This window comes from Staurois parvus, unplaced genomic scaffold (genome assembly GCF_062004578.1).
Source record: "Staurois parvus isolate SC_StPar_1 unplaced genomic scaffold, SC_StPar_1.0 ptg000145l, whole genome shotgun sequence".
NCBI lineage: Eukaryota > Metazoa > Chordata > Amphibia > Anura > Ranidae > Staurois > Staurois parvus.
Window position 1 is genome coordinate 6,206,532 of NW_028317941.1, and position 25,322 is coordinate 6,231,853.

Below are 25,322 nucleotides of genomic sequence, written 5' to 3' on the forward strand. Positions count from 1 at the left end.
TCTAAGTGTATTTTCTGCAAGTACAAAAATTACCTGTTGATCCTGATAGAAATTCACAATTTTGTAAATTCCTGTTCTTTAAACCCATAACAGTGCTATCAGCTTAATCAAAGAAGCATGAAAAAAAAACCAAATGGATCCACCACATACAGTATAAGGACCAATAAGATGATTTATGTTAAATTGTTGTTTTGGGGTTTCCCACTGGATCAGACCATTATTCTTGGAGAAAAGTTGGTCAGCCTTCATATTGCAAAGATAAGCATCACATGGCAAAGACTGACTGTTATGCACTCCTTATCTCTCATCCCTAGGAAGGTTAGATCAAGCATGCGTTAAGTCTATTGGCACTGTTAGCCTGACCATGAATGTTTAGATCAGACTACCAGATTTAAACTTTATATATATATTCATGTAAACACATATGCTACATATTTGCCCATATAGTTTTCTTGTGTATTCTGTATTATAGATCATGCAAAGTATAGCTTAAACAGTTGCATAATGACTTAATACAAGCACAGAAGTTCTCATCTTCCCTATAGTTTGCCACTCAGTTTTTCAGTATCCTGTATTAATAGGATAGGTGAATAATGTATGGTGAGGCATAAATGTTTACGGTTGGGATAGTGTCACACCTACAGTACCAATCTCTAAGATCAACATAAACAAGTGACTCACATGGCCATCCAAAGCCCAGCTGTCCATCTTAAACTTCTCCATGACGATTTCTTTGGGCCCACGGATCTGGTACGCTTGGAGAAGCAGGTGAAATTCTTCCTTTTTGAAAATACCTGCAATGAACATTTATACAATTATGAAAAATAGCCATTCCTAGACAGTGTATAAATATCCTCTCTGTGCATGCAAGAGTTGTTAATATACTGTAAATATTTAATATCATAAGCCAAAAATAAATTTAGTTTAGAAAAGGTTTTGGCCAGATCAAGCTGACAGCTTAGGTCAGTGGTGGGCAACCTTTTTTTTCAACTGAGCCAAATGTCGCCAAAACCACGATTGAAATTTATTTTGAGAGCCACATTTTTAAAACTGAAAATACATCCCCCATATAGTAATTCATCCCCCATAGTAATTCATCCCCCATATAGTAATTCATCCCCCATATAGTAATTCATCCCCCATAGTAATTCATCCCCCATAGTAATTCATCCCCCATATAGTAATTCATCCCCCATATAGTAATTCATCCCCCATAGTAATTCATCCCCCATAGTAATTCATCCCCCATATAGTAATTCATCCCCCATATAGTAATTAATCCCCCATAGTAATTCATCCCCCATATAGTAATTCATCCCCCATAGTAATTCACCCCCCATATAGTAATTCATCCCCCCTATAGTAATTCATCCCCCATATTAATTCATCCCCCATATTAAGTCCCCAAGTCCCCCCTGTGTCAATTCACTTACCTTTGCTCCGCGCGTTCCTCTCACCGTGCTCCCGCGCCGTTCTGGTGTAGCATGAAAATCTGTCTCCTATGAGGATCTGTCCCCCTCAACGTATCTGCGCATGTGCCAGTTTCAGGCATTAGCAGCCGATCGGCGATCTCCGGCACATGCGCAGATACGTCGAGGGGGACAGATCCTCATAGGAGACAGATTTTCATGCTACACCGGTCTTCAGGGCGGACTGTGAGAGGAGCCTAGCTCCCCTCACGTTCTCCGCGGGCCGGATTAAAAGGTCCGCCGGGCCGTAGTTTGCCCATTGCTGCCCTATTGCCTGTCACCTGGTGGGCAGTGTGCTCCGGAGCCGCAGCCAAGGTGAAAAAGAGCCGCATGCGGCTCTGGAGCCGCGGGTTGCCGACACCCGGCTTAGGTATACGATATATAATTTGAAAGAAGACCGATCATGAACATTACAAAAAAACAACAACTTGGCTATCTGTGAGCCACTAAGTGAGAAATTTTGATTATTTCATAAGAATGTATGAGCTATCAGTGTCTGGCTGGATTATTTATGTTAAATGTTTAGGATGGTCCATAAATGGTATATCTACAGTAGTTTCCATGCATACATACAGAATTAGTCACTGGCTACTCTGAGCAGCATTGTGTTATTTGTACTTGTTATATTTGTGTTATAGCTAGATAGTTTATTTTGCTATAAGAATTACAGACTCACCTGACACTTGTAGCTCCACCCCACTGTGATCAATCATGGTGGCATTAACTTTACTGCTCACAGCATCAAAACTGGTGACAGTGAGCATTGCAGGTTGTTTCCTTCCTTGGTATTCATAAGATCCTTTCCATAGAGAATCTTTAGCAAAGACATCTGCCGGAACTGCAAAGGTAATACGCTATTAAAACACATCAGCAGCAGCTGCAGCTATTATAAATGAAAAGTGATGATGATAGCCTATTTCCATAATCTATTTTTGTTTCCTAAAACATCAGAAAAGAACAGCGTAACAGCTTTAAAAACACCCTCATCACAATTATTTCTGAAAAGCTATTTACCAAAAGGGATGAGCCAAATTGAATTTTCATTTGCCCACATTTGGAGTCAAAGGGGGAGGCAAATGGAAGGTGTTTTGGCAGTCTGAACTTTAAATTCCTAGTGAGGGTTGTGGAAGCTCCTGTCAACATACATGAACCTATTCTTATGCCAAACAAACTATCCCCCTTAAGCCTCAATTATTTTCATAGAAAAAAAAAACAATGAAATAATAAATAAAAACATGAAAGGGGTGAGAGGGGCTATGCAATTATACATTGGAGAGTTCCATGTGAATATTCTTGTTTTCCTATTGACCAAAATGGTGGCTAGTTGGTTGGCAAGAAATATCATTGCACAGAGTATACAAAGCTGCTAAAGACTAATGTTCTGGATAGTGGCAGGAAATTAATATGAGACAATAATATTTTGTATCCAATAGGATAATAATGTGCTTACCAGATATTTTTTGAATGGGAGGTTCTTTAGCTGGGGAAATGGGTTTTCCACTGGGCCTAACATCAGCTATATAAAAAATAGAGATAAGAAGATGCAGTTAAACTGCCCATTTACATTACAAACAATATTGAGTACATATTTTCAAATAGATCAAATTTTCCCAACAGATCTATTACCTTTTTATGGGCATAGGCCTTAAAGTGTAACTAAAGGCAAAAATGTTTTGTTTTTTTTTAGATTTAGATAGAGTAAAGAAGGTTTATAACACTTCACAGTTTTTATTGCTGCCTGTGCCACCATTAGGGAGATTCACCCTCTCTATTTGTCCTGTTTAGTTTTGTCATAGAAAGTGAAAGTTAAAGAGAATCCCAAATTTTGGATTGACACAAAAACAGTAATAAAGGGAAAATCTTGCAGTTGGGACACTAGCTGTGGTAACCCCCCCCCCCGTTTTACCTCACTTTGGAGGGGTTCCTCTCACTGCCTGATTTGGCCATGGGACAGGAAGTGAAGGGAAATCTCTCCAGTGGGACACAGATGGCAAAAACCAAAAATGCTTGCCAATAAAAAGAATACAGTGTAATATAATTATTTAATAGAAATTATTTTGAAAAAATCTTGCAAATATATTCCATTGTACTTTGATGAGTTTGTTTACAAAAAAAGCGAACAAACCAAAGAGCTTTCATACATAATGATCCAGATGGGGAAGTTTATCTTTTTTTTTACCACCATCAGATGATGATATGATAAAAACAAACATTTTTTTTTTGTATTCTTAAAGGATGAGTTCACCTTTTAACAAAAAATAATACATGCGCATTTTTTGCAGATAACAAAATGTGCATTTACTATTTTTTGTTTTAGTAGCCTGGAAAGAATTGTACCATCAATCATAAGACTGGCTGGTGCCATTCAGGTCTCCTGCAGACTGTCAGTGTAAACTGTCTGCCTGTATATCATATGTTCATGCAGTTTTACACTGATAGGAAGAGTCAATGAACTGCCACAGTGCCTAACAGTGCCGTGGTAGTTCATTGAGAATTACAAGCCGATAGCTGCAAAGGATGTCGGTACTTGTAGTTCATTGAATCATGGCATTCTCTTTGAATTGAGGCAGCAAGTACGGGAGAAGATCCCTGGCTCACTGCCACAAAGATGGGGGGGATCAGGGGGAGAGGGGTCTGATGCTGACCATGTTATACCCTAAATATGGGTGTAACATGTCCTATAAGGTGAACTTGTCCTTGAAATCATGTGTTCAGAAAAACACAGGCATCATTGTTCAGTTTAATTTTGCAGTGTCCTGGTATTTTCCCGATCAAGATTTGGTGGCATAATAAAGCACTTGCTTCCCATACCTGAGCATACTGGTGGCTTCCCCGTCCAGCTTCCATCCACTCTACAGGTTCTATGTTCAGAGCCTCCAGTCAGGTAATAACCAGACTGACAAGTATAGATCAAAGTATAACCTAAAGATGGCAGATCCAGTGCTCCAACATTAGCATGAGGGGGAGTTTCAGGCTGCCGGCAGTTATGAGCTATACAGAGAAGGAAAATATGTATTTGTAAAAACCTATAAAATTAACACTAAAATTCACATTATTGTTGATAATACATTATCGCTGTAAAAACTTGGTTAGGCATATGTATTTTGAAGCTGAACAGCTTACTACATAGTTGAAATTAGTGTTGGGTTGAATGTTCGAGTTGAACCAGGTTCAACTCAAACATTGACCGTTTGTGTGCTCGCTGAACACACAAACGATACAGGCGTTCAGCGGGCTATTCGCTCGCTGTGCCCCACAATGCACTGAGCCCTGACAAGGCATTGTGATTGGTCAAAGCAGTGCACCTGACCACAGGTCAGGTGCAATGCTTTGGCCAATCACAGCACAGGATGACATCACAAGGGGGTTGGGGTGAAGTCATCACAGTATTTCAGAACTGTCATCACAGTGCAGCTGTCAGACGGCGGGAGCCAGCACCATCAGCGGAGCTGGATTTTTTAAATTTTTTTCAGGTAGCGGCAGCGGGCATCGTGATTAACATTGGATCTACTTCAAGGGACATTTTTTTATTTTTAATAAAGGACCTGTCAAAGGCTGTCTCCTGTCTTTTTTTACACTACGCTTTTTTTTGTGAATGGGTAGTGGTACCATGTACCCCATATTGATTCACATGGGAGGGGGGGCGAGATCTGGGCAGATCCCTGTGGTTGTTGCAGACTCCCACAACCACAGCCCAGGGTTGTGGGGAAGAGGCCCTCGTCCCCATCAACATGGGGAAAAGGTGCTTTGGGGGGGAGCCTCCCTGCCCTAAAGCTCCCCCTATGTTGAGGGCATGTGGCCTGGTATGGTTCAGGAGGGGGGGGAGGGCTCGCTCATCCCCCCTTTCCTGACCTGCGTGGGTTACATGCTTGTCGGGCAATGCTGACAATTCTTCTAACATTCAGCTGTCAGCGGGGAACCCCACTGACAACTGAAACATGAATTAAATTTTCACTACTAAGATACTGCATGACTTAATAATATAACTCATGCAGTATTTTAGTAACTGAGCGGTATCTTACTGCTTACTCAGATGTGGTAAGATAGCGTTCAGTAAATTGTTCATGTTCGAAGTTCGCGGTCAAACATTCTGTAGGTTGAATGTTCGACCTCGAACTGAACAGGGGTTGTTCGGCCTATCAATAGTTGAAACTCACATATGGGAACTGTTTATAGGTATTTGTGGTTATATTCATCCAGTCATGAGATTTAGACAGATCTGCCACATAGCACATCCAGCCTGGTGAGAAACAATAAAATTTACTTTGCTGCAGCAACAGGAACAAGGAAGGAGCAGTGACAGACTAATGATATCAACTCACTGCTTTCTCCTCCGGTCAGCATTTGTGAATCTAGGACACTTGATTGGCCCCATAGGCAGCCCGTTTCTCTCCCAGTCTGAGTGCAGCTGCACAAGGAATTACAAGAAGCTGAAATCAAACTAAATTCAGGTATCATTTCTAGAAGTATGTAAATTACATTTATTGATTTTCTTTTAATAAACCCATAACTGTATATGTCAGTGTTTCATAATAATTGCCTGAAGTTCAGCTTCAAAATAGACCAATCCTTAAAATCCACACTTCCCCTGAAATGATAGGGCATGTCTGCATTTCCAATCATATCAAACGCAAAAGAAAAAAAAGAGCTACACATGTATTACTGTTTTTTGATAGTAAGGTACTAAAATGTATTTATGTTTATGTTCTTTTTATATTCTCTGTGATCATGTCAAGAGCCAAACCATTATACATCAAAAGCAACTAAAACACAAAGATTACTCTCAATATGCCTATATGAAAAATCAAGCAATTAACCATTTATTATATAGACCAAGCATCTAAAGACATAGACCATGGCAAATGCAAAACAGCCCAAATGTGTTCATATAAGAGATAAAGTTCTTTATCCAAGGCTATTTTCACAAATATGCAATGTATGCTGTGAAGTTATTTTGATCTATTCAAGCAAAGAGTCCTTTTTCCTATATTTTTATATATTAAGTTGGGGCCAGTGCCAGCATAGTAATTGAGTTTGTTTGCCTTTCTACACCTGGCTGCTGACTATGTAGTAGAAGTGATATGGGTGGTTGTAAAGTCACACAATCACATCTATATGCTGAGGAAGATAGCATTTGCTTAAATGTGTTTTGGAGAATAACTTTTTTCCACTTGATGGATACTTCTACAGGCAATACTATGCATGCTTCCATCTTGGCTTTTGGGAGCTAAATAGTGGGGGCTATACTTAAGTTTGGAGCTTGTATGGGTCTATCAAAAAAGTACATTGATGATGAGCTGGTTGCATGGACAGAAAGTTAATTGGTATTTCAAAGATTTGAAAAATTAAATTAATTATAATATATTATTGACATACAACTTATGTTGGAAGAAATACAATTTTGGATTTTATTATAATGAAAGAAAAAAAGAAATCTCAACCTCAACATTCTGCAAACCAACAGTGGCTAAGATGCTTCTCCATGCAACCAGCCATCATCTAACAGCCACTATATAGGAAATTCCAGTTGGGCAGTTTCTGCAAATACACAGAAACTGCTTAGATGTACAGACTTTTAAGAAGGAAGCACAAGACCCTAAGGAAAGGTTCAAAGAGAGGGGGCATGGTCACAAGGTGATCAAAGCAGGATTTAATGGGGTCCATTATATGACAAGGAAAGTATTACTAGGATCACCAAAAAAGATGGAAAAACACACTTATATTAAATTAGTGACTCATTTTAAGTGCACTGGGAAAATAGAGGTCCTATTAAGGAAACACTGGCACCTTCTAACATTAGATAAAACCTTAAAGTGGTTGTAAAGGCTGAAGGTTTTTTACTTTCATGCATTCTATGCATGAAGGCAAAAATCCTTCTGTGTGCAGCAGTGCCCCCAGACCCCTCAATACTTACCTAAACCCCATCGAGATCCAGCGATGTGCATGACAGCTTCGGCTGTCCCGGGTCTCTGCCTCCTAAGACAGCAAACGGGAGCCATTGGCTGCTCTGTGCAAAACCACTGCACACAGCAGGTAAGTATAGACATGATTTTTATTTTACAAATAAAATAAAAAATTCACCTTTAGAATCACTTTAAGAAATACTTTTGATGCAGTCCCTGCCTTGAGGGCCAGAGCAGCATCTAGTTTAAAGGCCCAAATGGTCTATAGCAGATACACCTCTTCATAGAGGACTAATGGACTAATATTTTTCTCTCCTACATGCCTATAGACAGGCAGCTGTAGATATGTATTCATGTTACCATTGCTCAAAATGCCGGTATGAGCAAAAAAATGTTTCAATATGAAGAGAAAAGGAAAACTTTTAGCCTTGTTTCACACAGGTGCAACTTCAAGTGCGACATGCGATTTACAAATCGCACCTGAAATCACAACTTATGTATTTCTATGGCACTGTCTTAATCATTGCTATTTTAAGTAGCCAATTTAAAAAATAATTCCTGCACTACTTCTATTCCAATTTCATTGTGACTTGTGTTGACTTCTGTTAAATGAAGTTTCAAGTCACAGTGAAATCAGAGGTACAAATCGTACTAATCTGCAGCTTTTGCATTCAGCTGTTGCATTCAGTGTGAACCAGGGCTTACAGTGAGATTGTTCAGTAATTGTAATACAGTACAGGTTCATATAATGGAACGTCCCTATAATTTGATGCATGCGGGGTAAATGAAGAGGATGTACATAGCCTGTGCAGAGAGAAGAGCTGTGGGAGGGACCTAGGTGATCCACCTATTACAGAAAGGGGTGGAGACAAGACCAGTCCCCTGCACAAGATGACAGAGCAGCAGTGCCTGGTCTTTATTAGACAAAGCTCCTGCACAGAGACAAAGCTTTACACTGGATTACTGTACAGGTGCGGAAGAAATACACAAAGCTCACCAAGATTTAGGTAAGAATACAAATGTCACTTTAGACAATATTTGCTAATTCTGGAGGTCACCATTAGGACTGCAGTCATACTGTTGCTGTACATTTTTTTCCTTTTTGTTTACATCTACTGCATGTGCTGTGATAAGCTGAAATACACATGCATTGAGGTGCACTTGGAAAGTGGGTCAGAGTGACATTTAAAATGTGCCCCAAAACGCCGTAGTCCATTTCATGCATCACTATGACGCACACGTGTAAAATACTATAGTTACCCAATAAAAGTGTGCCTTTTTATTGCTGAGATTTAGCATTCTTTTCTGATCCCATGCTAGTTTAATGTTGCAGAGCTCAAACATGCCAGAAGAAAAAGAAAGCACTGCTCTGCTTGTTTTTGAGCTGTACTTTATGTACTTAAATGACCCATCTGGTTCTTTTCTTAAGGACATGAATTATTGTTTTTTTCCCAATAGAATAAAAGTATACCACCACAGCTCACTTGGACATGATTATCCTTCACTAAATATCAATGTTTCATTCATTGCAATATTAAACTTAACAGAGATTCAAGCTGAACTCAAGTATCATTATATGATTGGAAAATAACCTGCATATAAATTGAAATCATAATGTAGCATATGTGCAAATTGGCATTGCCCTCACTTGCTATAAATGTTTCCACCTTTGCCTCACATTTATGTTGTGATAGGATAGATTTCAACAGCAAACATGTTAATATAGGTGGGTTTTTTTTGTGTCACAAGTTTAGCAAATATATGAAATTCTAGCTAGCATATGGTTCCAACTGTTAAATAATTCAGTGCTCCTGAATATCAAATGAAAAAAAATAGCCAAAAAAGCCAATGAGTAATCCAGATTAGGTCTTTGGTGTTCATTTTCTGCAAACATTAAGCAATAATGCAGGAACAACTTTCATGTCCAACCTCCTGTACTCACACCCCAAGGTTTGTTGTGTCTTGTCAATTCAAAGCATGATGACTTAAATAAATCCATCATTACATTTGATATAGTACAAGATGTACTTACAGATGCACTCTGGTTGTATACCACTCCAAGTCAAGTTTGGTAAGCAAGTCCGTGTGGTAGAACCCTGCAACAGGTAGCCTTTCTGACATTTGAAGAGTACTGTGCTTCCAACCTGTTTTCCAGATAACATAGACAGGTTTACAAACTATAGTCCAGACTGTATTTGACAGTACATACAGTGTATACATATATACATGTACATTTCAACCCATGGTGCAACTTGTAGTACTGTGCACTAAACCATGGAAGCCACTCAACTCAGTGAAATGTTCTAGTAGGTTCCTGTCATCATAACCAATGTTACTTATGTTCATCTATGATCAAGAAATCTATAATTGTACACAACACATTTAGAGCATTAATAGTACAGATATATGTGCCTCACTTACAGTTTACAGTATAACACCAAAGAAAAGCCACAAGACACATTTATCTGTAACATCGATGATCTTAATGTGTTGCATACCATTGTAATTCTATGTACTTGCTCATAGATACATACCTTTTCAATCTTCCAAGAAGGTGTCTGACAAAAAACACCAAACATATCAAGAATAATCTTTGTACATTCTTGTACAAATTTGAAGTGAATAATATTATGCAGGAGGGATAAAGATAGAAGAGATGCAATCATTTTTTTGTTATGTGTGTTGTGCCAGCCTGAATGTTTTAAAATGTGTTTTTATTACACATATAACACATTTATGAGTTTTTATAAATCAAGTATTGTATGCTGGCAAATTAAATTCCAAATACCTTCCTGAGGTCTCTTTTTTAAAAATTTTTATTTTAAAAAGGAATGCCTCTGATTGGTTTAGACAACAGTTTGTGAAGGTCATAGAGAACCAAGTTCAGATCCCACAGTCACAGGGGAACAAAAAAGGGGAGATACATGGAATAGTCCATGTACAACTGTCTTAATCAAGAGAGAGGACAATGTTCTCCAAAACAAGATATAACGGGCAGAATCCTGAACTTTAACAGTGGTGAGAGTCAAACGCTGGTGCAGAACAGCTTAGAAAGGACAGAATCTGTCCCATGGAAACTCCTAGGATGGATATTCATAGTAAGTGAAATGTGCATTTTTATGTCCGATTATAGACCTTGTAGGAATTAAGTTTCCTTGCTTTTAACATGGAATCATAATTTCAGAGACACCTCTGTCTCTCAGATCTTGGGCTTCAACAGCCATGCCATTAAAGCCAGCGAGTAAATCAGTCCTTGAGACAAAAGATTTGGACTAGCTGATAGTGCCTATGGAGCATCCACCACACTCCTTACCCAATTTGGTTTACCTCATTTGCCTATACCAGTGGCAATGAGGATCCTCCTGTAAAACAGACAAGGAATAGCTTTCAGCAAAGGCATAGATCAAGGTGTATGGTCCCCAAGGAGTCACGCGGTCATGCAATGCTGTAAACAAATTAAATATATACAAGTTTTTCACACAGATAGAGCTTTCTTTTGCTGGTATTTTATCACCACTGTTTTTTTTACATTTGTATTATATAAATGAAAAAAGACCAAAAATTAAAAAAAAAAACGAAATGTTTTTTACTTTCTACTATAAAACATAATGAATAAAAAAATAATGAATGTATTCACCTTCCCCTCCCTCCTAGATTGTAAGCTCGAAAGAGCAGGGCCCTTGAACCCCTCGTGTATTGTATTGTTACTGTCTTGTCTCATGTTCTGTCCCCCCTGCTACTGTACAGCGCTGAGCATACCCTTTGGCGCTATATAAATACTGTATAATAATAATAATATTCATAAATTTGGGACAAAACATATTCTGCTGCATGTCTTGGTAAAAATATACAAGTAAGATTGCTTTGCGTGAAAGTTATAGCGTCTACAAACTATGGTATATATACTGGATATATTTTTTTTATATACTAGTAATGGCAGTGATCAGTGACTTCTAGTGGGGCTGCGATAGTGCGGCAGGCGATCTGATATTAACTGATAATGTCTGGGGGGTATACTAACTGACTGACATCACCAGTGAGACTAATACAGTGATCATTGATAATACTGTACACTGTCACAGTAGCAGAGGCGGTCTGACAACTCATGGGGCCCCCGGGCAATAGGAAATCATGGGACCCCTGTGTCTTCGCCTACACTCAAACCACACCAAAAAAAGCATATGAAAGGTACCAGGGGCATCTTATGGGGCCCCCTACTGACCCCGGGCCCTTGAGCAGTGCCCCAGTGCCTAAATGGTCAGTCCGCCCCTGCACAGTAGTAATGACACTGGCTGGGAAGGAATTAACATCTCGGGGTAATCAAGGAGTTAATTGTGTGCCTAACCAGTGTTAATGTGTGTAATATGTGCTGCATTTTTCCTTCTGTTTGTTCCTTCTTCCTGGAGCTGTGAACCTGGAAGACACTGCCGACACACAGGTAAGTGACTGAGCTTGTACAAGCCACCCACCCACAGTAAAATGAGGGCGGGTATTCAGCAGGTGGTTAATGACTGTGCCACAAGCAAGAGTGTAACAGAGGTACAAACCTCACCACACTCCAGAGGATTTACCCCCCTTCCTGACCAGGCAATTTTTTGCGATATGGCGTTGCATTATTTTGACTGACAATTGTGCGGTCATGCAATGCTTTACATAAATTAAATTTATGTCCTTTTTTCCCCACAAATACAGCTTTCTTTTGCTGGTATTTGATCACTTGTGTATTTTTTATTTTTTTGAGCTATAAACTAAAATGACTGACAATTTTGAAAAAAAAATAATTTTTTTTTACATTTTGATATAAAACATCCAGTAAAAAAATAAAAAAAATCTAATTTCTTCATACATTTAGGTCAAAATATGTTCTGCTACATGTCTTTGCTAAACAAAACTCCCAATACATGTAAATTAATTAGTTTACGTGAAAGTTATAGCGTCAACAAATGGAAAAAAAAATTAATTTAAATTTTTTTATACTATCAATGTCGGCGATCAGCGACTTAGCGGGACTGCTGTGGACACTCTGACACTGGGTGGGAACTAACTGCCACTGACATCCCAATGACACTCAGTGATCAGTGCTAATAAAAAAACACTGCCTCTGTGCTAATGACACTGGGCAGGAATGGGTTAACATTTGGGGTGATCAAAGGGTTAACAGTGTGCTGTTTTACATGATGTGCTGTGTGTGTTTTATCAGGGAGACATGCTGCTGTGTATTTCTCTGCTGTGCAGAAAAATACACAGCAGCATGTCCTTGCTGCCAGGAGAAAGACCTGTGCTGTTTACACATAATCCTCTCCCCTGTCAGTTTTGCCTGACGATCGCCGGGTGCCGATGGGGAATCTCCAGCCGGGCCCCGGTGACTGACATTCCTAGGCACCAATGACGGTGCGGATAGGGCGTCTCACGTGCGCCCCTACCTGGAAATGCACAATGCAATTCATGCATATACACATAATTTTGTGCAGCCCTGCCTGTAGCAGTAGTTCTACTATAGGGCAGTGGGAAAATGGTTAATTAAATTAAACTCTTCCATTGCATATCCTTTTCTACACACAGTCTACCTTACAAAGGAACTTCAGGAGTAATGTACTTAGAGTGTGGTATTCAGAATCTTTAGTGTAGTATTCAGAATTCTTTAGATCTACCGTGAATTATGTAGTACAAGAGTGTGCTTAATGTGGTATATATTGAATGTACTGTTTAGGTTTGATTATATATATATATATATATATATATATATATATATTATATAGTTTTGGTAAATCTAAAGGAGATTGTGCAGAGATTGTACAATAAGATTGTACTGTGTATGGACAGCCTAAAAGAGTGAGGGCAGTTTATCAAAGGTGGAGCAGACAGAAACTGAAGAAGCTGTGCATGGCAACCAATCAGCTTCTATCTTCAGCTTCTATCTTCAGACAGGAGACTCATGTGGGGAATGAGACAGGAAACCTTCACCTGCCCTTCATATATGTAACTTATAACAATTTACTTCAAACGTTCTATGACCAAAGGATCAACTGTAGCAGTGGCAATATCTTTTAAGGAACTTTGACCAATCTGCTACAGTTTGGCAAAATAAGGTCACAGCCAGGATCGGGCAAAATACTTAGGCACACTCGCAGTATAAAGGGTTATCCTGGGCTAGCCAACAGTTTTTTTGTCACTGTCTAATCCTCCTGTAGGCAGCCGAATGTCCAATTGTGTCCCTCAATTAACAAGAAACAAATACAATTACAGTTTGTTTGTGTTTTGCTTTTCCAAAATGCTTGACACTTTGGCCAGCTGACATGTTGTATGCAGGTTAAACGCTAAATGGTAAACTTGCATGCACAGCTCAGTGTACATTATCGATATACCTCGGTGCTGGAATGAATGAGCTCCTGTGCAAGCAGGAGTTACTTCATTCCAATTTAGCCAATCAAAATGGCAGAGGATCGCAAACCCAGAAAAAGACAAGGTGAGGTTGTCGCTACTGTTGAGCATGAGAAAAGAGGTGTGTTTAGTTCCACAAAGTTTTCAGTCCACTCAACATCGATCTAACATGTCACTTTTAGGTGTATACTGGGGGGTATAACCACACAGAGGCTACTTGTTTCTCTTCAGGCCAAAGGTAAAATCTCCACAGCGACATCTTGACCCTCTTTCCTACCACAGGGTCTCCTTACTTCTGATTCTTTATAATTCAATTGAACCTCTTGGTATCTTGACAAATAGAAACATTGGTTTCCTGAGTGTTCATTTATTACTAAATAGTATAATAAGTATTAAAACTAAACACATAGAAGAATGGGATTTTTTTACTTATCCTAAATTCCATTTCTTGAAGTCTACTAAATGCATACAACCAGATTACTGCAGCCAATAGGAGGATTGGATAGGAGTATTGGCAAACAGAAACATTGAAAGCCAGCCCCCAGCAAAATTTCTCCTCTACCCAGTATGACTTAATTTTGTGGCAAAGCAGTACTAAAGAAATGATCAAAAACACAGAGGAGTAGGTCATGTGTCCTTAATGAACTCCAAAAAATTGATACTACAGCAAGAACAAAAATCCCATTTTCTTTCTCATCCATTGAGGGGCACAGGAATTCAGAAACAGTCAAGATGTCCAAAAGCAGTCCAAATAAGAGGTGAGCAACACTGCAACAACTACTATCAGGCCTCACTAAGAAGACTGGGAACTGCCTGCAGCCCAAGAGCTGCCTGAAGGACCAATGCCTGAATATGAGGGTAGACCCCTACTAGATAGTGGAATCTGCCAACACGACCAAAGAGAGAGCATGGAAAATCACTGTGATGCTGCAAGCCAGGATGGAGAAGGCTTACAGTTTGTCTACCTGCCAGTGTTCCACCCTCCTGTAGGCAGCAGTATAACTCAACTATGTCTGAATTCTTGTGACCCTCTATGGACTTAAACATCCAGTTAATCCTTAAAGAGGAAAAAGGAGCTAATGTTTTGTAAATCCATTACTGTATTAAGTTGATTGCTAGTGCAAATTTAAAATAATATTTGTAGAGTCCCAAAAACATCTCGTTTATTTTATTTTTTTTTGCAACATATATTTACATTAGTTCAATGTTTTAAACATTTACAGAACACTTGCATTTGTATGCTTTTTTGGTAACGGCAGAAACTGTAATAACTAAAGTGATTGTATTCTACCTGAAAACCCAGGGAGCTGTTCTGCATTCCAAATGTTGGGATTCCTGGGTCAGAACATGTTGTGTGTGAAGGATCTGTGAAATGAATAAACATGTTACTTTGGTGATACATATCCCATGTGCTAGACATGCTGTTAGCCATAGAGTCTAGAGTCAAAGTATCAGGTACGACTAGTCAACTGACTGTTTCGCTAATTGGCAGAGGGTTCATAGTCAAAACTACTATGGTTTACATCTCAAATTGGATAAGAGAACTTCAGGGGGAGGGGGAGAGTGGGAAAGAGGGGGAGGAGATGAGGAAGGATAAGGAGGGAAGCGGGGAGGTAGTAGGCACTCTGCCATGGCTCAAGAGATGCTGTGGAATTGTCCTCCCTGATGCAATTCTGGAATTCTACAGAGAAATGAAAAAAGACCACAAGGTCCTACTTTGCGTTTTATTTTTCATCTTGGGAGTCATGAGTGAGAGGCAATTTAAATGGCAACAATTGTTGTTTTATCATCTGCCCAACCTCCCACACAGAGCCCTACACTTAACTTTGTGACATTTGTTTTTCAGGTGCTGTGAGAAATTGTGTTAGATAAGACAGTTGGCAAACTTAGAGTAATTAAATAAAGCTACACAAAAATATAAATGTCAGAGTCTTCCATAAATCTAGTTGTGACTGGTTCTCTTTAATCCTATTCAGTATATCACATGATGCTCACCAATGCAACTGGGTTGTGTTCCACTCCAAGTTCCATCTGACTGGCAAAATCTTCGTGATGACCCCACCAAGACCAAAGGAGGAGGACAGGAGAAAGATATGGAGGAACGGTAGCTGAAGCCTCTATCAACCCTGCGTACATGAGGAGGAATTCCTGGATCACCACAGAACACAGCTGCAAAACAGAAAAAAAAACTTAATTAGGTAACAATTGCTTACTCTCTACAATGTACAATGTAAGCCAATAAACATCAAATTTGCACACTTACGGAAGCATTGTGGAACCTCTCCTACCCATGTTCTGTTACTCTCACAGGTAAGAACAGCTGGTAAAGAGAGCTGGTAACCTTCTAAGCAGGCATAGGATAGGCTGGAGCCCCAAAGAAAGTCTGATCCGACAGCTTTTCCATTGGTGATTGAGGGAGGAGAGGGGCAGGTGATAGCTGTCAAGAGGAAAACACATACATTTGCATCTTAGTGGTGAATATCAATATTCTTTATCCAAAGGACTAAGCTGTCAAAAATACCCATGCATGCTTTATTTTGTGACTTACATTGGCTGTCAAAGTGGTCACATGATTGGGAGCTTGCCCTGCCGGCTCTCAATCATAACAAGAGATTGAGAGCAGTCTGGGACATCTCTGTCACTGGGAGCACACAGTCAACCATGGATGCATATGTGCAGCGGGTGGGTGTTAAACCCACCCTCTTTGCTGCCGCACATAATTGTTTCGCAGGCGGTAAAAAGGTAATACTTTTTTATCAACATGTAAAAGAGTTCAGTTTGATTTAAATCCAAATTCATATAAATTTGATAATACTTCCCTACAGCTGCTGGAACTAAATAGAGTTGGCCAGAATGTTTTCCACCATTCAGGTGAAGCCTTGTAATCTTTATTAATGGTTAGTCGAGGTCTAGCAGTGGGTGGATGAAGTCCCAATTTCCACCTCAGCTAATCAAAGAAAACCTTTCATTTATTGATAAAAATTCAAGGCTTCTCCTAAATGGCTGAGAAGCATTCAGACCAACTCTATTTATGTTGTAGTTTCAGAAGCAAATAGGATGTCACCTTAATCGGCTGTGGAACAAACAGCTATGACAGTAAATTACAGTTCACCCAGCAGCCACATCACTTAGTTATGAAAATTATTTTTTGGCCAGCTTGACCTAAAGTAAAAATACATTTGGAACTCTACTTTACGTAGTCAATTTTACTTTTTGAGAATAAGGACATTGTTTAGTGTCACTTAGAGGTAACCACTTCCTTTTTCAACCAGACTAACTATGTAACTATGCAATAATAACATAAAATATGTGCTCACGGAAAATACACATATTTTCCTTTAAGTGGATAAAAGGTTTAAAGCAAAATCTTGAGCTTGGCTGAGTTTTTTTTTTTACAATAGAGCAACATTGAGATAAGTTTCAGATTATCAGATTCAGATTGTCTCATCCATAGCACAATTATCTTCTGATTCTGTTAAAACTGTAAGCATTGAACATTTGCAATCTGGTGTCTTTAAGCATTTTAACTACCATGTAAACTATTGTGATCTTATTGTAGGCAAACCGATGGCCCAACATGAGGCAATAGCACTTCCCTAACCTTTGCAGAGAGGTTTTGTGCCATTCCAGGTGCGGTCTTTAGTACAGTACAGAGTTGGCGCTCGATCTGACTCCATCATGAATCCAGGCAAACACTGGAAGGACACTGTGCGATTGTAATGGAAATCATTGTCCAATCGTATACCATTTGCTGGAGTGCCAGGATCCCCACAGTTGATTACTGTGTAAAAGAGAATTGAAAAAGACTATTAAAGTACATGATCTGTTAAACACATTATGTTGAATTTTGAGATCTCAATTAAAAGATCAATGATAACACTTTATCTTTATCCAGAAAAGTTTACCCATATCAAATCATCAACTCCTTATTTACCTGCACACTCTGGAGGGCTGCCAGACCATGTACCATTGACGGTGCAGTCCCGACGCAGGGGTCCGCTGAAGTAGTAGCCTTCACGGCATTCATAAACTATGGAGCTAGAAAATACCAGGCCGTCATTGAAGATCACTCGTGAGTTGCTAGGGGTGCCAGGATTTCCACAAGAGATCACTGCCAAAATAATTGCAAGTGAATACTTAGTAATCAAGCAACAAATATTGAATGCATTGCCCTTTTTCCCTAACTGCACAAACTAATCGTTTACTTTCTAGAAGACTAATTGAACAATAATTTGCATTTTGTTCCAGAAACAAAAGACATTTTACTTTCTTGATGGATTTAAATCTTGCTTTTCTAATGTGAGAACACCAAGATAAAATATCTCTAATGCGCCAATGATGAAAATGATTGGAAACTGAGGAGGGAGGGAATGTCAAAGAAGAGAACAGTTTTGTTTTTAATTATAAAGCACCCGCAGGCACAGAACTAAAGCAAATGGGGTGTGGAAGCCACTCCCACTGCTGCAAAGTGACATTGACAGAGAAAAAGGCAGAGAGACTATCCCATTTACGGTGCAGTGATAAGCACAAGCTGTGTTGACAACCCCCCCCCCCAATCCTCGCTTACTGACTTCTTACAGCGAAATTAATCAAGAGGAGGACACTTTTTATTACACGCTAAGCTATTCTTAGTAATTGCAATTTGTATGAGCTGCTTAGATCTGTTATTTTTACCATCTGCTAATGTATGCACCTTGGATAAGATAGACACTACCAAGTTCCTTGATTGATGATGTAATCCTGTAAAATTTTCCCCTAGAGGAAAATGGCAAGGAAGTCACCTGATGTGCAAGCCATACCTCTTAAAAACCCTAAAATTATACTAAATTCTGGTTTAAAACAAAGAATTTTATATGCATTCTTACTGCAAAAAGGTACGTTCTATCGGTTTTCTTCCAAATTTCCAAATTCCTGCTGTGATCTCATTCTCTTTTAGAGGGTAGATATGTTCATTCTCCATGTTACCACTGCATGTAGGAACATAGCCACCCTTTTTTGCCTAATCTTAGATGGACTAGAGAGTACAGACTATGAACTATGGAATTTGTAGTGTGCATTGAGTAGTGTACATGACCACAATTAACGTGCACTGCTCGCTCCAGAAGGGAGGGTTGAAAAATAAAAAAAATGGGAGTTCACATGTTACAAGGAGGCAAAAAAACACAGTGAGAAACAAGTTAAAGTGGAATTGCAGTCAAATATTAACTATGGCCAAATCTACTACCATCCCTATTATTAGCCTATTCTGTCTACTCTGTGAAAGGAAAGATCTGTATACTTATCTATTTTGAGGCCACTCTGGTCTGCTCACATGATCAACTTTCTGTGATGGCTTCAGTGTAGAGGAGGGACAGCCAACAAAGGATAATGTTTAGCGCCACTTTAAAAAACTGTGCATAGATGTCTATCTATCTATCTATCTATCTATCTATCTATCTATCTATCTATCTTAATGAATGCAATTATGTGTGATGTTGGAATACTTTGTATAGTAATAGATGAAGTGAAATTTTAAATTACTTTAGTGAGTGATCAAGCAAGAAATGTGTCAGGAGTGGGACCATGATTTTAGTACTTTAATTTGCCATTAAGTGTAGAGGAGGGACAGCCAACAATGGATGCCCCATAGTAAGTCAATGAGTGATATCATGGCCTAGGCTCTGCAGCTGTTGTTGCTGCTCTCCCCTCTACACTGAAGCCAGATGCTGAAGAGATCATGTGATCAGACCAGATTGCCCTCAGCATAGGAAAGTATAGAGTTCTTTTCGTTACAGGGTAGTTAGAACAGGCTTAAAATGAGGGTGGGAGTAGGTTTAGACTTAGTATCTGACCATACTTCCACTTAAAATAGATTACAGGGCATCAAGTGTTGATATGTATAGATTCTAAGAGAATAAGGATAATGTTTAGCGCCACTTTAAAAAACTGTGCATAGATGTCTATCTATCTATCTATCTATCTATCTATCTATCTATCTATCTATCTTAATGAATGCAATTATGTGTGATGTTGGAATACTTTGTATAGTAATAGATGAAGTGAAATTTTAAATTACTTTAGTGAGTGATCAAGCAAGAAATGTGTCAGGAGTGGGACCATGATTTTAGTACTTTAATTTGCCATTAAGTTTTAATTTGCCATTTTGCATACAAGCAAGGATTTTATAGCAAATGCGTTCAATTTACTTTATGAATTAAACTCTGTGTAATTCCTTGCTGCATGTGTATCACATTTGCTTCAATTTCTTGTTGGTTTGGTCCCTTGAATACTGACTTGGAATGTATGTTCTTTACTATGGTGAAAATATGTTATACTATACAATATAAAGAAAGGCAAATCATGTTTACTGTCAGTATTATTGGAGTTGTGTAAAAACACAGGTTCAGCACTGTGGACAGCACAACGTCCACAAAAGTGGCATCCATTTATGGTATAGTCACTGCTCATTCACTGAAACAGGTTCTTTGTGATCGTTACAGATTTGGGAGAACTCACTAGGTAAAACATTTATCGACAATGAATTCTCCACATTATAAATATGGCAAAAGCACAAGGACCAGCAGCTGATAAAGGCCAGCCAAGGTGCCTAGATTCACCATCAGCTTCATACATAAGTACTGTATACGCTGTTGTGCAGATTTGAAAAAGGAGGTGAATGAACACTGTGAAACATACAATCTATCACTTAAGCTCACTTAACAAGAATAAAGAAACTTTATCTTCCTAGATTAACAGTAAAATTAATGTTAATTCTACATACATTGGTTCAGGAATCATACCTTCACACTCTGGCTGAAATCCACTCCAGGATCCATTCATTAGACACTTCCTCTCTGCAGACCCTCGCAGAACATACCCAGCCTCACAACTGAACCTCACAACACCATCGATAGTAAAGTCATCTCCTTGCCGAATCCCATGCGATGGTACTCCGGGGTCTCCACACTCACCAGCATTTCCTCCTGCAACAGAAGATAACATAATATAACTGGTACACATGTAATTGATGTACATGCTTCATACTAGGAAAATGTTAAATATGTTTACTGTATACCACTACTAAAGAGCAATTTGAAATGGCAAGTGAAACCAAGTCGCTAATTAGAGATGAGCGAATCGAACATGACGAAGTGGAATTCATTCCGAAGATTTGGAAAAATTCTATTCGCGACGAATCCGAAGATTAGCAAACTTCGGATGCACGAATCGAATTTTCCCAAAAATGGTGGCGACATGTGTGGCCACGGAGAAAATGGACAGAGAAGATGGGGCGGGGATCTCTGGGAAGGCGCGCAGACAAGGCGCGCTGACCCATAATGCATTCATGACATGTGATCGCATTAGCCAATCAGCAGCCAGCCAGCACTATAAATCGCGGCCATCTTAGAATTCTCCATTAGCCTCCGGTCATTCAAGAGAGACAGACCTGTCTGTATTAAGGGACAGAGTTAGGGCCACAGAGACTTGAGGGCCACAGAATCGTTACTCAGGGCCACAGAATCGTTACTCAGGGACACAGAATCGTTACTTAGGGCCACAGCTATCAAAGAATCGAAAATTTAAAGTGACATACACCCTTTTTTTTTTTGGTGGCTGTCGTGCACAGTTGGTGCTGCAGTTTGCCGATTGTGCAAAATAAACTGACTTTCTGCTTCACAACCACTATTGTACGTTCAAAGAGTTAAATCCATTTACACGCCGGCTGGCGGTAATATTTTTTGGGTGATTAGTGCATTCCAGTGACACAAACGTACAGTTTCCAGCCAACGGCAAGCTGCAATTGACCGATTGTGTACAATAAACTGACTTTCTGCTTCACAACCACTATTGTACGTTCAAAGAGTTAAATCCATTTACACGCCGGCTGGCGGTAATATTTTTTGGGTGATTAGTGCATTCCAGTGACAGAATCGTACAGTTTCCAGCCAACGGCAAGCTGCAATTGACCGATTGTGTACAATAAACTGACTTTCTGCTTCACAACCACTATTGTACGTTCAAAGAGTTAAATCCATTTACACACCGGCTGGCGGTAATATTTTTTGGGTGATTAGTGCATTCCAGTGACATAAACGTACAGTTTCCAGCCAACGGCAAGCTGCAATTGACCGATTGTGCTAAATAAACTGACTTTCTGCTTCACAACCACTATTGTACGTTCAAAGAGTTAAATCCATTTACACGCCGGCTGGCGGTAATATTTTTTGGGTGATTAGTGCATTCCAGTGACCTAAACGTACAGTTTCCAGCCAACGGCAAGCTGCAATTGACCGATTGTGCTAAATAAACCGACTTTCTGCTTCACAACCACTATTGTACGTTCAAAGAGTTAAATCCATATACACGCCGGGTGGCGGTAATATTTTTTGGGTGATTAGTGCATTCCAGTGACATAAACGTACAGTTTCCAGCCAACGGCAAGCTGCAATTGACCGATTGTGCTAAATAAACCGACTTTCTGCTTCACAACCACTATTGTACGTTCAAAGAGTTAAATCCATATACACGCCGGGTGGCGGTAATATTTTTTGGGTGATTAGTGCATTCCAGTGACATAAACGTACAGTTTCCAGCCAACGGCAAGCTGCAATTGACCGATTGTGCTAAATAAACTGACTTTCTGCTTCACAACCACTATTGTACGTTCAAAGAGTTAGATCCATTTACACGCCGGGTGGCGGTAATATTTTTTGGGTGATTAGTGCATTCCAGTGACATAAATGTACAGTTTCCAGCCAACGGCAAGCTGCAATTGACCGATTGTGCTAAATAAACTGACTTTCTGCTTCACAACCACTATTGTACGTTCAAAGAGTTAGATCCATTTACACGCCAGGTGGCGGTAATATTTTTTGGGTGATTAGTGCATTCCAGTGACATAAACGTACAGTTTCCAGCCAACGGCAAGCTGCAATTGACCGATTGTGCTAAATAAACTGACTTTCTGCTTCACAACCACTATTGTACGTTCAAAGAGTTAAATCCATTTACACGCCGGGTGGCGGTAATATTTTTTGGGTGATTAGTGCATTCCAGTGACATAAACGTACAGTTTCCAGCCAACGGCAAGCTGCAATTGACCGATTGTGCTAAATAAACTGACTTTCTGCTTCACAACCACTATTGTACGTTCAAAGAGTTAAATCCATATACACGCCGGGTGGCGGTGATATTTTTTGGGTGATTAGTGCATTCCAGTGACATAAACGTACAGTTTCCAGCCAACGGCAAGCTGCAATTGACCGATTGTGCTAAATAAACTGACTTTCTGCTTCACAACCACTATTGTACGTTCAAAGAGTTAGATCCATTTACACGCCGGGTGGCGGTAATATTTTTTGGGTGATTAGTGCATTCCAGTGACATAAACGTACAGTTTCCAGCCAACGGCAAGCTGCAATTGACCGATTGTGCTAAATAAACTGACTTTCTGCTTCACAACCACTATTGTACGTTCAAAGAGTTAGATCCATTTACACGCCGGGTGGCGGTAATATTTTTTGGGTGATTAGTGCATTCCAGTGACCTAAACGTACAGTTTCCAGCCAACGGCAAGCTGCAATTGACCGATTGTGCTAAATAAACCGACTTTCTGCTTCACAACCACTATTGTACGTTCAAAGAGTTAAATCCATTTACACGCCGGCTGGTGGTAATATTTTTTGGGTGATTAGTGCATTCCAGTGACATAAACGTACAGTTTACAGCCAACGGCAAGCTGCAATTGACCGATTGTGTACAATAAACTGACTTTCTGCTTCACAACCACTATTGTACGTTCAAAGAGTTAAATCCATTTAAACGCCGGCTGGCGGTAATATTTTTTGGGTGATTAGTGCATTCCAGTGACCTAAACGTACAGTTTCCAGCCAACGGCAAGCTGCAATTGACCGATTGTGTACAATAAACTGACTTTCTGCTTCACAACCACTATTGTACGTTCAAAGAGTTAAATCCATATACACGCCGGGTGGCGGTAATATTTTTTGGGTGATTAGTGCATTCCAGTGACATAAACGTACAGTTTCCAGCCAACGGCAAGCTGCAATTGACCGATTGTGCTAAATAAACTGACTTTCTGCTTCACAACCACTATTGTACGTTCAAAGAGTTAAATCCATTTACACGCCGGCTGGCGGTAATATTTTTTGGGTGATTAGTGCATTCCAGTGACATAAACGTACAGTTTCCAGCCAACGGCAAGCTGCAATTGACCGATTGTGCTAAATAAACTGACTTTCTGCTTCACAACCACTATTGTACGTTCAAAGAGTTAGATCCATTTACACACCGGGTGGCGGTAATATTTTTTGGGTGATTAGTGCATTCCAGTGACATAAACGTACAGTTTCCAGCCAACGGCAAGCTGCAATTGACCGATTGTGCTAAATAAACTGACTTTCTGCTTCACAACCACTATTGTACGTTCAAAGAGTTAAATCCATTTACACGCCGGCTGGCGGTATTATTTTTTGGGTGATTAGTGCATTCCAGTGACATAAACGTACAGTTTCCAGCCAACGGCAAGCTGCAATTGACCGATTGTGTACAGTAAACTGACTTTCTGCTTCACAACCACTATTGTACGTTCAAAGAGTTAAATCCATTTACACGCCGGCTGGCGGTAATATTTTTTGGGTGATTAGTGCATTCCAGTGACCTAAACGTACAGTTTCCAGCCAACGGCAAGCTGCAATTGACCGATTGTGTACAATAAACTGACTTTCTGCTTCACAACCACTATTGTACGTTCAAAGAGTTAAATCCATATACACGCCGGGTGGCGGTAATATTTTTTGGGTGATTAGTGCATTCCAGTGACATAAACGTACAGTTTCCAGCCAACGGCAAGCTGCAATTGACCGATTGTGCTAAATAAACTGACTTTCTGCTTCACAACCACTATTGTACGTTCAAAGAGTTAAATCCGTTTTTATTTTTGGGGTGCTTATTGAATTAAAGAGTATGTCAGACAACACGCAGAGGAGTGGCAGAGGAGGCAATGTTTCAGGAGCGAGCAGACGTAGCAGCAGAGGAAGGGGTCGAGGCAGCACTAGTCGCAGCCAGAGGCCAGTGCTCCCGGTGTCATCCAGCGGTCGTGTCTCCACCGACAACCCTGCCGTCATCGATTGGTTGACTCGGTCGTCTTCCTCTTCCCAGGTCACCTCTGACACCTACAGCCAACGGTCGGTGGGTACGTCAGACACAACCGTTAGTTGGCATGGCCCGGGAGCAAGCCCACTGAAATCACGTGTCCTCGACCTGCCCCTGTCCTTTGGTGTTCCCTCACCAAGCGAAGTATCGCATGCTGTGGGCTCAGCCCCACTGTACAGTGAGGAAGAGCTAACAGAGGGCGGTCAGGAACGGGGGGAGACATCCGCCTCTTCAGCAGCCAGGCGAAGAAGTAGTGGCGAGGAGAGTGGCTCGGTAGCCGGTCTAGAGACAGGTCTGTCTCCTGACCCACACGCAGCCGAGGGGGCTAGTAGTGACGCAGAGACCCTAATTGATGATGATGAGGCTGATCGCACTTGGCAGCCTTGTCGTCATCAGGCTATTGCTTCCGCATCAT

General features: G+C 40.1%; 1 protein-coding gene across 3 annotated transcripts in view; it reads right to left on the reverse strand.

The window, feature by feature from the left end:
- The window catches only part of CSMD2 (CUB and Sushi multiple domains 2), a 1,275,366-nt gene that overhangs the window by 13,737 nt on the left and 1,236,307 nt on the right, over nt 1-25,322 (reverse strand). For all 3 annotated transcript variants that reach the window (XM_089673879.1, XM_089673878.1, XM_089673880.1), the window contains 11 exons: nt 20,533-20,715; nt 17,688-17,864; nt 17,355-17,534; nt 16,017-16,190; nt 15,749-15,922; nt 15,045-15,118; nt 9,405-9,516; nt 4,281-4,460; nt 2,920-2,985; nt 2,146-2,307; nt 682-794 (listed from right to left, as the gene is read on the reverse strand). In XM_089673879.1, coding sequence (XP_089530005.1) covers nt 682-794; nt 2,146-2,307; nt 2,920-2,985; nt 4,281-4,460; nt 9,405-9,516; nt 15,045-15,118; nt 15,749-15,922; nt 16,017-16,190; nt 17,355-17,534; nt 17,688-17,864; nt 20,533-20,715 — 1,595 coding nt within the window. The remainder of the gene's footprint in view (nt 1-681; nt 795-2,145; nt 2,308-2,919; nt 2,986-4,280; nt 4,461-9,404; nt 9,517-15,044; nt 15,119-15,748; nt 15,923-16,016; nt 16,191-17,354; nt 17,535-17,687; nt 17,865-20,532; nt 20,716-25,322) is intronic.